Consider the following 13,022-nt stretch of genomic DNA (forward strand, 5'->3'; position numbering starts at 1 on the left):
CTGTTAACAGAGTCCAAGTCATGAAGAGAAATCTAAAAACATGAATTTTCTGTATTTCCATGTTATATGAAAAATTCTTACTTATAAAATGGGATTAAATGTCAGATGAGAGCTAAAGTCAGTAATTTTATTCTTGGAGGAATCACTGTTGTATGCTAAGAAGATATGTTTTGAAAGAGTTTAGTTTCTGTGCTTCTATGGGCTTCCATTTTTTTAAGGCTATTTTTCATGGAATTGAGCTGATACTATTTTACTACCTGATACTTTTTTGACATGCATAGGACAAATATTTCAAATGGGACATTATATCTTGAGAGGATGGATAGCTAAAAAAAAGAGTATACAATCCTCTCTCTTCTTTTCACAATAATCACAATTTGGCCTTTGATCTGACTTGAGACTCTATCCTTCTCTACAACATAGTGGGAGGAGGCTTATTCTGCTGGAATTAAGTAGGCCAAGATGTCATGTGATAGTAATAATCGCTTCTATCTCTCCTAATGTGGAGTTTTTAGATACCAACTATTTGGTAAAGACAGAGGTGTAATACATTTTCTGGATTTTTTCTCCATTTTTTCTGCCAGTTAACATACTATCTTTTTCTTTAAAAGCTCTAAAAATTTTATGTCAGTGAACAGGAACAGAATATTTTACAGAAAAATTTCAAAGAGTTTTTTTTTTTGTAAAGATGCACCCCTAGTGATGAAGTGTTTGTGCCGGGAATGATAAGGGTAGTTTCCCTATTGTTCACACAGCAGGCTGTCATCTTTTTCTTCTTAATAGGGAAAGGTCTTATCCTCAGCAATGCTGCATGAGTTTCTCAGTTACTTGGCAACAATAATAAAAAAAGACACAAGCAGTAAAGGACCCATCATCAACATCATGACAGATAGTTGCACCTCAGCTGGTTTTAATGGCCATATGGAGACATTAAATTCCTTGCTTTCAAGAATTAAACCCAATGCATATGATCAAGTTGAGCCCTGACATGTACAGCAAAGTGAAACATTTTAGCTGTTGTATGTGAATTAATATGTAGAAAAAAGTGAATAAATATGAGGCATTCACTTGAATAAACAAGGCACCCCTGGAATGCACAAGACAGGCACAGATTTTTCTCATTTAAATATTGGAATATGTATATTTTGGCACATCCTTCTGATCACTGCCAGCTGATATTACAAAGCTACCTACTCAACATCATACTGTTTGTATGATAATGTCTCTTGGTAAAGAATTAATAAATAGAAATAAATATTCAAGAAATGCTGCCATTAAAAAACAAATAGTAGAAACCAATCAGGAAAAAAAACACAAAACAAAACAATCAGGATGTGGAAGAAACCCAACATGGGATACAAACACTAACAAATGAAACTACGCTAGTAAAATCAATAACATGACCATACTGAACATAAGGGGAAAAGAACTAACCTAAATAACTTTAGAAAACAATTACTTGACTGGGTGCAAAAAGACGAATACCAAAAGAATTATGCACAAATGCTGTTACATAGTCAGTAAATGTGTTTCTCATAGAGGTATTGATAAGACATTCTGAAACTAATTTATGTGTATACTGGAATTGAACAAATAAGTAAATAGGTAATAAATAATAAAACTAAGATTTATTACTGTTGGAGAAAGAAATTACAAGTAAAGAAAGTGGGGAAATTAACATGATTCCTTTGGTATGGAATTAGAATCTGAGGTATCAGTATAAACTCATTATATACACATACACACAGATAAAAATAGATATGTGTGTATACATGGGTTAGTATACAAATATTTCCCAGCCCTGTCTGCTGAGAGGGCCTGGAAGCAATGGCATTCCAGTAGAATTTAGCATACCTAGTGCCAACATCTTGGTTTCTAAGCATCGTTCTTCTATAAAAAGAACCAGGGATCCATGTCTCTAAGAATCGTTTAGGGCTGGGACAGGGAAAATCAAGCTGAGTTTGGAACATTTTGTGGAACCAGAAAAAAAAAAGAAAGTTCTCAAAAGATATGGGGAGGGGAGAATTACTGAAAGAATACAACATTAGGAGGAGCTCCTAATGGCCAAAGCTTTGAGCAACAAAATAAATAATGCTAGTATTGGGTTATAACCCAAAGAATAAAAGCATATTCAGGAGTGTGTAAGGATATAAATAAATACTTGATTAAATATATAGATAGAAGAGATATAACAGTTACTCCTTGTATTGGAATTGCCATTAATAACCGTGTAAAGAAGGGAAATAAAACACTATTAGGTAAGTACCACAGTAGTGATTATTGCAAACTTGATCTACTAACGGCTGCTAGAATCAGTGGGTTTGTAGAGAGAGCATATTTGTATAAAGTATCTCCTCACTATACTTGTTAACTGCAGGAGAAATTATGGTAATTTGACAGTGGAAATGTCCATCAGATATCACCTTGGTCAGATGATCAAGGTCAGTGTCACCAGTAACACTGAAATAGGTTGTGATATGTGATACTAAGATAGTTGTGATATGTGATACTGTGATATATTGTACTGAGAGACATGGCACCATTTCTACCATTTCTCTTTCCAAGGAAGTAATGCCTTAGTCTAATAATGAGAAGATATCAGATAGGCCCAAACTGATGGACGTTCAGCAAAATAACTGGTCAGTATTCTTTGGGGCTGTCAGTGTCATGAAAAACAAGGAAAGACTGAGGAACTGTTGCAGAATGTAAGACTCTAGGGAGAAATAACAACTAGAGGCAATGTGGGACACTGATTAGAATCCTTAAAAAGATAGTAATAGAAAAAATGATGAAGTTTGAATGAGGTAGTTCATTCAGTTAATGCTATTAGGACAATGCTAATTCTGGTTCTGGCAGTTGTATGATGGTTATCTAAGATGTTAACATTGGAGGAGGCTGGGTAAGGGATGTATTGAAACTCTCTGTACTATGTGTGTGGCTTTTCTATAAGTCTAAAAGTAGTTTGAAAAGAAACGTTTTTTTTTTTTAATTGCCATTATAAAAAGAATTCAGGAGAACTTCCACTTGTATTGCTGTAAACAACTTTTAAAATGGGCAGAATATATAAAGTGACTGGAAAACAGTGCAAAATTATGATTCCTGAAAGTAGGAAAATGAGTGAGGTAGGTTCCCTGAATCACCCTGTATTTCTGCTCGGAGGCAATGTCTAGACTGTGGTGCCAAGAAGATAAGCCAAAACAGAGCACAGTGGCTTAATTAAACTGAGGACAGAGTAATCAGGGTTTGAGCATAGTAAGTCTGCTGAAATTTTCAGGGCAAGTTGTTGGAGAGAACAGAGCTGGGTTAATGCTCCAGAAATCTATAGAAGAGTCCCCTTGGGTCTTTCACTGAACACTAAGCTGCTCATATGAAGGGCAGGACTCTGTGAGGCTGGGCAAAGAACAACTACCAGGGGAATTTAAAAAATACTAGAGAACCGTGAGCTGAACAACTAATTGGAAGACAAACATGGCTGGAAGACTTTTAAATATTGAATAGTCAGAGGGGAGAGTCCTCTTTGAACACCCAAAGTAATTCAGTAATCTTAGACAAGTCTAAGCTGTAGAAGTAGGGCTAATGTAATTCAAGAATAATGGCTACCATATGATACATGTCTTTCTCTGATTGACTTATTTCACTCAGCATAGACATGTATCATATGACCTCACTGATATGAGGAATTCTTAATCTCAGGAAACAAACTGAGGGTTGCTGGAGTGGTGGGGGGTGGGAGGGATGGGGTGGCTGGGTGATAGACACTGGGGAGGGTATGTGCTATGGTGAGCACTGTGAATTGTGTAAGACTGTTGAATCACAGACCTGTACCTCTGAAACAAATAATACATTATATGTTAAAAAAAAAAAAGAAGAAGACAAAGATAGCAGGAGGGGAAGAATGAAGGGGGGGAATCGGAGGGGGAGATGAACCATGAGAGACTATGGACTCTGAGAAACAAACTGAGGGTTCTAGAGGGGAGGGGGGTGGGAGAATGGGGTTAGCCTGGTGATGGGTATTAAGGAGGGCACGTTCTGCATGGAGCACTGGGTGTTATACGCAAACAATGAATCATGGAACACGACATCAAAAATTAATGATGTAATGTATGGTGATTAACATAACATAATAAAAAATCACTAGCAAAAAAAAAAAAAAAAGAAAGAATAATGGCTACCATAGACTATTCTAACAAAACTTGAAGATAGGCCTCAAAAAGAACAATATGATGGATAAATGAATTTACTTCTTGCCTGAACTTTTTATTAAGGAAAATAACAAAATCTAGGCCTTCAGAATTTAGCATTCATAATGCCCAAGATACAATAAAAAACTAGGTATGTGAGGAAGCAGGCAAATATGATCCATAATGGGGAAAATGTAACTTGTAATCAGGAGAAAAATCAGAGATCAATAAAATAGCAGACAGGACTTTAAAACACCTATTGTAAATGTGTCGAAGGATTTAAAGGAAAACACAAATATATTTAGGGAAAATTAAATATTTCAACAGAGAAATTGAAACTAAAAGAAGAAACAAAATCATTCCATAGATTCAAAATAATTCTTATTAAAATTAAGGCTGATTTTTATAAAATCAACAAGCTGATTCTAAAATTTATATGGAAAGTGAAAGGAAATATGTTAGCCAATAAATCTTGAAAAAGGAAAACAAAGTTAGTTTACTTACACTGTTTGGCTTCAATATGTATGATAAAGATCCAGTAGGGAAGTCTATGATTGTCCTAAAGACAGGCAAATAGATTAGTGAAACAGAATGGAAAATCCAGAACTAGAATCACATTTGTATGATCAGTTAGTGTTCAACCAAAATAGCAAATAAATTTAATGGAGAAATGAAAATTTTTTCAACAAATGGTGTTGGAACAACTGGGTGAACACAAACCTTGGCACTACCTAACTCAATACAAAAAATTAATTTGTGTTGGATCATAAACCTAAAACTTATAGGTAAAATTAAAGTTTCTATGAAATAAGTCAGTCAGAGAAAGACAAATACCATATGATTTCACTCATATGTGTAATTTAAGAAACAAAACAAAGAGCAAAGGGGAAAAAAAAAGACAGAGGCAAACCAAGAAACAGACTGTTAATTATAGAGAATAAACTGATAGTTACCAGAGGGGAGGTGGGTGGGAGGATGGGTTAAATAGATGATGGGGATTAAGTAGTGTACTCTGATGAGCACAGGATGATGTATGGAAATGTTAAATCACCATATTGTACACCTGAAACTAATATAATACTGTATGTTAACTAACTGGAATTAAAATTAAAACTTTTTTTTTAAAGTTTCTAGAAGACAACATAGAAGAATATCTTCATGAGCTGGAAGTAGCTGAAGAATGTTTAGACAAAACTCAGAAAATGCTAACAATAAAAGAAAAAAATGATAAAAAGTATTCAACAAAATTAAAAAATCTGCTAAACAAAAGATATCATTAAGAAAATTAATGCATAAGCAAGCCAGCAACTTACATAAGTTATGGACAACATATATATCTGACAAAGGACTTATATCCAGAATATGTAAACAACTTCAACAACTCAATAATAAAAACAACTAATAAAAATGGGCAAAAAACTTGTATAGGCACTTAACAAAGGAAGATAGTTAAATGGCCAATATAAGCCCTTGAAAAAGTATTGAAGCACATCAGGAACATTGAAATTAAAACCACAATAAGAAAAGACCATCTACCCACTAGAATGGCTAAAAATAAAAGGATCGATGCCATAAAATGTTAGTGAGGATGTGAGGTACCCAAAAACACATGTTCGTTGTTGGTTTGAGTGCAAAATATTACAACCACTTTGGAAATTGTTCTAGTAGTCTTTCATAAAAATTAAACATACAATTCCCTTATGGCCCAGAAATTCTACTTCTAAAAATTTACCCAAGAGAAATGTGAACATATCTACAAAAAAATACTTGTGTATGAATGTTCATAGTATATCTATTCCATTATGAAACTGAAAACAACCCAAATGACTCTCTCTTCATAAATCTGCGTACAAATTGTGGAATACTTACACTTATACTACTCAATAAGGAAATATTACTTACAAGGAAAGAAAAAAGCCTCTTTTACATGCTACAGCATGGACAAAACTCAGAAACATGCTAAGTAAAAAGAGTCAGATGCAAAAGAGAACATACTGTATGGTTCCACTTACATGAAATTTTTGAAGGGTCACATTTGCTTCCAGTCACAAATAGTAGCAAGGACTTTATTTACCCTCCTGCCAGAAACAACAATAAGAACAACAAAAACAAAAGAGATGAAAATGAAGAATGATCACTGAGAAACACAAGAAATGAGCCCTATGATTGCCCCAGCTTACCACCTTAAGAGAATTTCCAGGCCTTAGTGCAAGCTCTGGGAACTCAGGGAGAGCTTGCCACTTCCCTGAGTTGAAGAGGTGGAGTTTGGAATTAGGGGAGGCCAAAGCGTCTAGAATCCACAGTACAAAGTACCAGGGAGATGAGAGCCACATAAGTTCCAGAGCTCACACAGGACTCGCAGTATTTCCTGTTCCCAGCAGTCAGAGTGGGAAACCCCAGAATTCATAGGCCATCAATAGAGTACTCAGAAGTGTTTTGCCTCAGCAGTGAGGCAAATGCTAAATGCTACTTTGGTCCTAACTAAAAAAGTTTACAAGCAGGACCCAAAAGAATCATAGAAGGGTTTTCTAGCACCCAGATTTCCTATCAGTACTTAGTGATCCCCAGAGTTATTTGAGTTTCAGAGCCCTGAGAGGGATGAAGGGGTGCTAGGTGGGTGGGAAGTGGGCTTACAGCCCCCTTTTCACACACATTTTTCTGCCTTCAAAACATGGAACGGATTTCTGGGAAAGGCTTAAATTGGAATAAGTGGTCCTATGTCTAAAATATTTACAACAACTGTATAACAATTTAGATACAGATTATATCATGGAATCCTTGTCTTCAAGGATCTGTACTCTCTGGACTTCATGGTCCCTTTCATGTACTCTGGTCATTGCACTCTCCCCAAGTCCTCCTGATGTTCCTCACTAGATGAGGGTGTTCTGTCTGGACCCATTCCCTGCCACCTGATCATTCTGATCAAATCCTTCTTCCTCAAAGTAAAGGGAAAAAGCTTATTGATATTTCAAAATTTTAAAGCATGCCCAAAGGAATTCTGGGCCTCAAGGCATCACTGAAGAAATCCTGCTTTCTATGGATGAGAGATTAAGTTAATTTCCTGCTCAACCTACTTAGAAAACGGGGAAGTTAAAATAACTGTGAGACAATATATTTTTACCAAAAAGTTTGACCAAAATTTAAAAAGTTGATAAAATAAATGCCTGAGAGTATAAATTATTTACATGCATTAAAGGTAAGAAAATGAATCATTTTCTTTATTAGAAAGAAACAGCTTTATTAGAACAGAATTTCAGCAATATTTATAAAAATTAATAATCATCACATTTTCCCACTTCAATCCAGTTTACACTGTGCTGTGTCTTTCCTTTAAGAAAGCATGTATATTTGCCCAAGAATTAATGCTCAGTGACTTTAATATCACTTCTAGTAATCATAGCAATATATGGGAAACAATTTATGTGTCCATCAGGAGTAAAATGGTTAAGTTAAATATGGCACATATGCGGTTTAGAATACTTAGAGGAAGTTAAAAGAGTGAGGTGGACCTATATCTGATCTCATGGAAAGATCCTGCATTCATTTTCATCAGTGACAAGGGCAAGAGGCAAAACAATATATACACTGTTATGTATATTATGTTATTATATATTATGTATTATATTATGTATATATTATTATGTATTATTATGTTATTATGTATCATGTTATGTATGTTTAAAATTCACAGTGTATTTTATAGCACATCTATACAAGGAAAAGTCTAGAATAAATTTTAAAATAACACACGGATTTTTAATTGTGGTTACTTCTGAAAAGAGGGATGAATTTTGGAGGGATGTAGTAAGGAAGAGGAATTGTTATTTATCCATATAGTTAGAATTTGGGGGCAATAGGAGTATTGCACTATTACCTAAAGCCAAAATTTTCCTAAGAGGAGAATACAGAGACAAGAGTAAGTGGAAGAATGTTGACTTTTCTTTTCTTATCGAGTATAGCCCAACTGCCATGGAACCATTTTCCACCTACTAGAAAGACTCCTGGGTTTTTAGGAATTCTGTCTATGTACATGTTTGCTTACAAAGTGATTTCCATGAACTTTTTCTCATCTACTACTTAATGGAGGAAGCTTGGGTTTTGACCAACAAGGTAAAGTCACTTATTGTTGAATGTGGTCAGTGACCAATTCAAATAATTCAGCCCATTAAAACTCTACTGCAAATATCAGGGTGGTTTCTAAAATCTCCTGTCTAACTTCAGTGTTATATCCCAAGAAACACTAGGTTCTGTGCCAAATCAGACTCTAGTCACCAGCAGATTTGAAAATACTTTGAGAATGTTATGGAGGCACCTAGGGGAGGTGAGGAGGTGTCTAAACCTCACTGTCAGAATTACACAGAAGGGCAATTGCTGTCAGAGGGGGGCCAGGGGGAGGGATGAGAGCTGCTGAGAGTTGCAATGCTCTAAGTCAGGGGAGGGCGGGGGATAGTGGCTCTGTGTGCCACCAGGAGCAGGGGCAGCCTCCAGAGCAGGACACACAGGAGAGCTGGCCAACGGGCCAGGTCCCAGTTTGGTCATGAGGGCTACTGGGAAGGTCCCAGGGGAGGGAGCTATCATGCAGGGAAGTGCCAGGACTGCACACAAGTGCTGGGACCAGGGCAGCGCCAGCTCTCAAGGGACCCTGGGGCGAGGGGCGGGAGGATCCTAGGAAAATGAACCCCATGGACAATCCCCAACTTGTCCTTGATTTTCATTTGCACCTTCCTTCTTTAGGCCTGCTTTTAGTACTTCAGCCACAGGGTCCTTCTTTCATTGCCTGAGAGCCATCATGGAATAGTGAGAAGAGAAAGGAATTAAGAGACACGAGGTTGGCCTCGGGCTGTGAGGAGTGAAACAGTGTGGGCCATTGGAATAAGACCATAGCTTCAGTCCCAGCCCCGTCATTCATTGTGTGAACTCAACACATTACCAAGCCCTGTCTTCTAGGACTGTTGGAATGTGTACAATGTATGTGAAGCACATGGCACAGTGAGTAGTGTGCATTGAAACTTTAAAGAATGGCAATTATTGCTATGACATTTTTGACCCCAGATACTAACAAACTTCCATTGAAATTTTTGGTTTTTATTTTGTTGTGTTGTTTTAGTCTAGGAGATGTCTGACAATATCCAGTGCTGTAGGATACTGTACACCAAGTCAGCCAAAATTTGTGCTTATCAAGAAAAAATACCTTAGTAACTCATCCCACTTAGAGCATGTATTATTTAATTTGGATGTTGGGGAAACTTCCCCATCTGGATGCAACTCAAAGCTCCTAAAATGTGTGTCAAGAACCAACTCCTTCCCTCCTTCCCAGTCGCCCTTTGATACAAATCACCCCTATTTTCATTCATTTAACCCCTACCAAAATCAAACCCTCCCTTGTATTTGCTAAATTTTACCCAAGATAAGCTCGTTAAATGCCCTTTGGATGGAGCAGGCTCTGTTTCTCCCAGCCCACAGCAAAGAGTGAAGCACAATAGTTTTTTGGCATCTAGCCTCAAGGAAATATTACCCTTATTTATCAGAAACTCTGTGGTGATAATATGGATAAAATACCTAGTTTGTTTCCCCTCCGTTCACTTGCATTGGGACGAGAGCACGGGGCACCTGCAATCCCTCCCCAGGTAAAGATTAACATCTGGTTTATCCATGATCCCAAAGTGGCTGCTAAAAGCAGTTCTCCACTGAGGCTTAGTTTCTCAACTCTGTGATGCACCACCCAAGGGTCTGGCCCTTGTTCACCACCCTCATACCCTCCTGTGACCCACCACCCATCTTAACTTAAAGTTACCTCCCATAGAAGGATGTGAAGTTTTCCAGGGCCCCAAATTGCCTTGCCTCAGGACATTTACACTTGACTGCCTTCATCTGGACCTCTACCTCCTCTCCCACCTAATCCTTCTTTTCACTCTTTTTTTTTTTTTGTCTTAGAGTGAATCTCACTATCTTCCTTTTTTGGGTGGTGCCTCGGTCTTTTTCTTACCATACCCCATACTACCGTGGAGCCTTCCAAACAATATGCTCAATTAATGTTTGAGGAATAATAAAAAAAAAGGGCCAGTAAGCAACTTATGATTTATTTTCTCCTACATTCTTGAATAAATGAAGCAAGTTCAGGTATATAACTTTTATTTTACAGAACAGCAGAAGACAAGGAATAAGGAAAAACCAAAAATTGACTATCTTTTACTTTTTTTCTCTATTTTTTGATCCCAGCATTTTGTTGCTAACTTCTTTCACATTTCTAAGGAAATAGCTATTCCAATGCTATGTTTTCTTGTTCCAGAGCACCAAATAAGATGGACAGTTACCCAGTTTGTTTGATAAAATAGCACAACTCTTACTCTTAAATCTCATAAATAGCATTAAATATGTAACTGATATTCATACACTTGCATTGTGAAGCTAATTAAACTTTTTTAAAAAGAAACATTTGAAAACTTTGAACAACAAAAGATAAATTTATAAGTTATTCATGTAGAACATATGATATGCACTATGTTCCCTCTAGCACCACCTAAGGCCTCACACTATTTCAAACACAAAGTGAGGAAAGTGCTTCAGGTTTCACTACAGGTGGGAGAAGCTGCCAAAATTGGCCCTGGCGTGCACGTTGGCCAGGGCACCAGTACGAAGCAGAGCTGCAAATCTGGCTCGGGCTCGCTCTTCCTCATCTTGCAAAGCCTCTTCATACCAGGATGGGAAGGCACTGGGGACCGTATTGTGGATCTTGGCCAAGAACTGAAGGACTTTCATCTTGCTGGTCTCAGCGTGGGCTCTCGGACCCCACAGGAACTCATAGCGTGGAGGATCACTGTTGGCCACCTGCTGGTACTGCAAGTACCTTTCCTGCACCAAATCTTGGGTGATGAGCTTCTTGGGATCCCCATAGATGAAGTGCTTCCTTTCAGCATATATCCCCATCACATTAAGTACTTCCCAGATATCCTCTTCAGTGGCACGGTTGCCCTTCATGAATATCACACAGAGGATAGTCATCAAGAGGCCTGTCTTGGGCATGATTTCTTCACCTCTCAGCATGTCATCAGAGGTGCGCTGAAATTTGCTGACAAGGGCATAGCAGTGCCTGGTAGGGTCGACTTCCTTCAGATCAATGCCAAAGGCCAGCACCATTAGCTCAGAGGCTTTCCTCAGGATCTCATGGAAGTGCTCCTTGTGCTTTTTGATGACATACTTCATCATGTCTTCCTTTGTTATGGGCTCCCTCATGTTATACTTGCGCAGCAGGAATTGCACCAATAGAATTGCCTTGTCATCTAGAGGGGTTCTGCGGTAATGATCAGTGCTGGGCTGTGCCTGAGAGGTGCTTGGTCTTTCCTCATCTTGGCTCTTGGCACCTTCATCAGATCTTGTGTGTGAAACCCCTGCAGAAGTAGTGGTAGTGGATGGGGCTCTACAGGACCTCTGGGATTTTCTATCTGACCCAGCAGCTGAGGAGCTCTGGGCATTACCACCAAAAAGAGGAAGGGGGGAAGAAGGGGGCTGTTCTTCAGCTGCTGTAGTGGCCTGAGCATCCCGGACACCCTGAGCCTCACTCCGGGCCTGACGGCGTTTCTCACGGGCACGAAGCTTGCTCTTCTGCCCCCGAGGCATGGTGACACTGGTTAGAGACAGTAGGCAGTAGTGGGGGCAGGAGGGCAGGCAATGAGGGCACCTGGAGGAGGGAGAATGAGATAGTGTGTGCACCTTCAGCAGGGACATTCCACCTTGTCTTTAACCAGAGCCGCTTTTACGGGCTTCCATGAGAACACTGCTCTAGGACCCCACAGGGCTTCTTTTTAATCAGTCTGTCCCCTGAGCACCTTGCAGAAGAAGTTAGAGTGTGCCTTAGGCTCCAGCTTCCAGCCCTGTCTGTGTCAACTTGGGGCTGAGAGCAAGGCCGGGCAAGTTACCAGGTCTGTGTGGTTCCCTCTGTTCTGAGGTGGAGAATTCTCTCAGTTCACATTTACCATCAGCCTGTCAACTGTTGGCAAGGCCCGCCCCCGCCCACCCCTCCACCCCCGGCCACCCCTCCACCCCCGGCCCCCGGCCCCGGAGCTCTGAAGCTAAACTCCTTACACCAATGACTTTACCACCCTGAGGTTCTTGCATAGCAAATGAGGAAGAGCCTTAGTTGGCCACTTCTGCAGCAGCCTTCCAGAGCTGACCATAGGAGCAGGATTTATGGGATCCCCATGGTCCTGGATGATTAGGGTTTCAGTGCTCACTCCTGTGCCCGCTCCGGTTAGACCAAGACCCCCACCTCCCAGAGTTTGACAGCCCTGCCCGGGGCCTCCCAGGGTAGACTGCAGGGGTAGGGAGTTGTGCGGGGTTGAGAATACCCTCAGTCCTCACTCAGGGTCCTCTCCATGACTCCGAATAAAGCCTGGGATGTTTCACTTTGTTGATCTGAGTCCACCAGCCTCAGATCAAAGTCTTCATTCTCTGATGCCCTCAGACGGAATTGAGAGGGCGTTGGGCCTAACAGCCAGGCCTCGGGCCTCTTAGCACGGGGACCGATCGGGGCAGAATTCCGTGGTTTCCTTTGCGGGGGGCATGTTCTGGGGGGTCATGTTCCCACAGTTCTAAGTAAGGATCCTCACCTTGACTCTCAGCATTATTTCTCTCTTCTGCAGACCTGAGGCTGCCCTCCTCAGACGTGAGACCCTGGAGGTGGAAGTCAGTCAGTACCTCGTGCTGACAGCTCTGCTTTGTGCTTCCCAGCAGTGAAAGCAGGGGTGGGGCTGTGTGCGGGTTTCTCTGTTCTTGGGGTGTGTTGTCCTTTCTGTCCTCAGGGTGGAGGCAGGGAGTCCTAACTCTTGGCTGGTTCTTTAAAGG

The 13,022-nt window shown here is 39.8% G+C and overlaps 1 protein-coding gene across 1 annotated transcript; it reads right to left on the minus strand.

Moving 5' to 3' along the window:
- Window positions 1-10,754: 10,754 nt before the first annotated feature.
- Window positions 10,755-12,597, minus strand: LOC114197605 (melanoma-associated antigen B18-like). The gene is made up of 2 exons (XM_028088670.2): window positions 12,527-12,597; window positions 10,755-11,859 (listed from the first exon to the last, which is right to left on the minus strand). Exon 2 carries the CDS (start codon window positions 11,796-11,798, stop codon window positions 10,755-10,757), a length of 1,044 nt encoding a protein of 347 aa, XP_027944471.1. The 5' UTR covers window positions 11,799-11,859; window positions 12,527-12,597.
- Between the last annotated feature and the right edge of the window lie 425 nt (window positions 12,598-13,022).

The sequence above is a fragment of the Eumetopias jubatus genome, unplaced genomic scaffold, assembly GCF_037043125.1.
Source record: "Eumetopias jubatus isolate StellerSeaLion01/CBP00866 unplaced genomic scaffold, mEumJub1_p1.0 scaffold_11, whole genome shotgun sequence".
Lineage (NCBI taxonomy): Eukaryota > Metazoa > Chordata > Mammalia > Carnivora > Otariidae > Eumetopias > Eumetopias jubatus.

Bases quoted from the DNA above. Each gene is read 5' to 3' on its own strand.
- LOC114197605 (XM_028088670.2), bottom strand. From the start codon at position 11,798: ATGCCTCGGGGGCAGAAGAGCAAGCTTCGTGCCCGTGAGAAACGCCGT.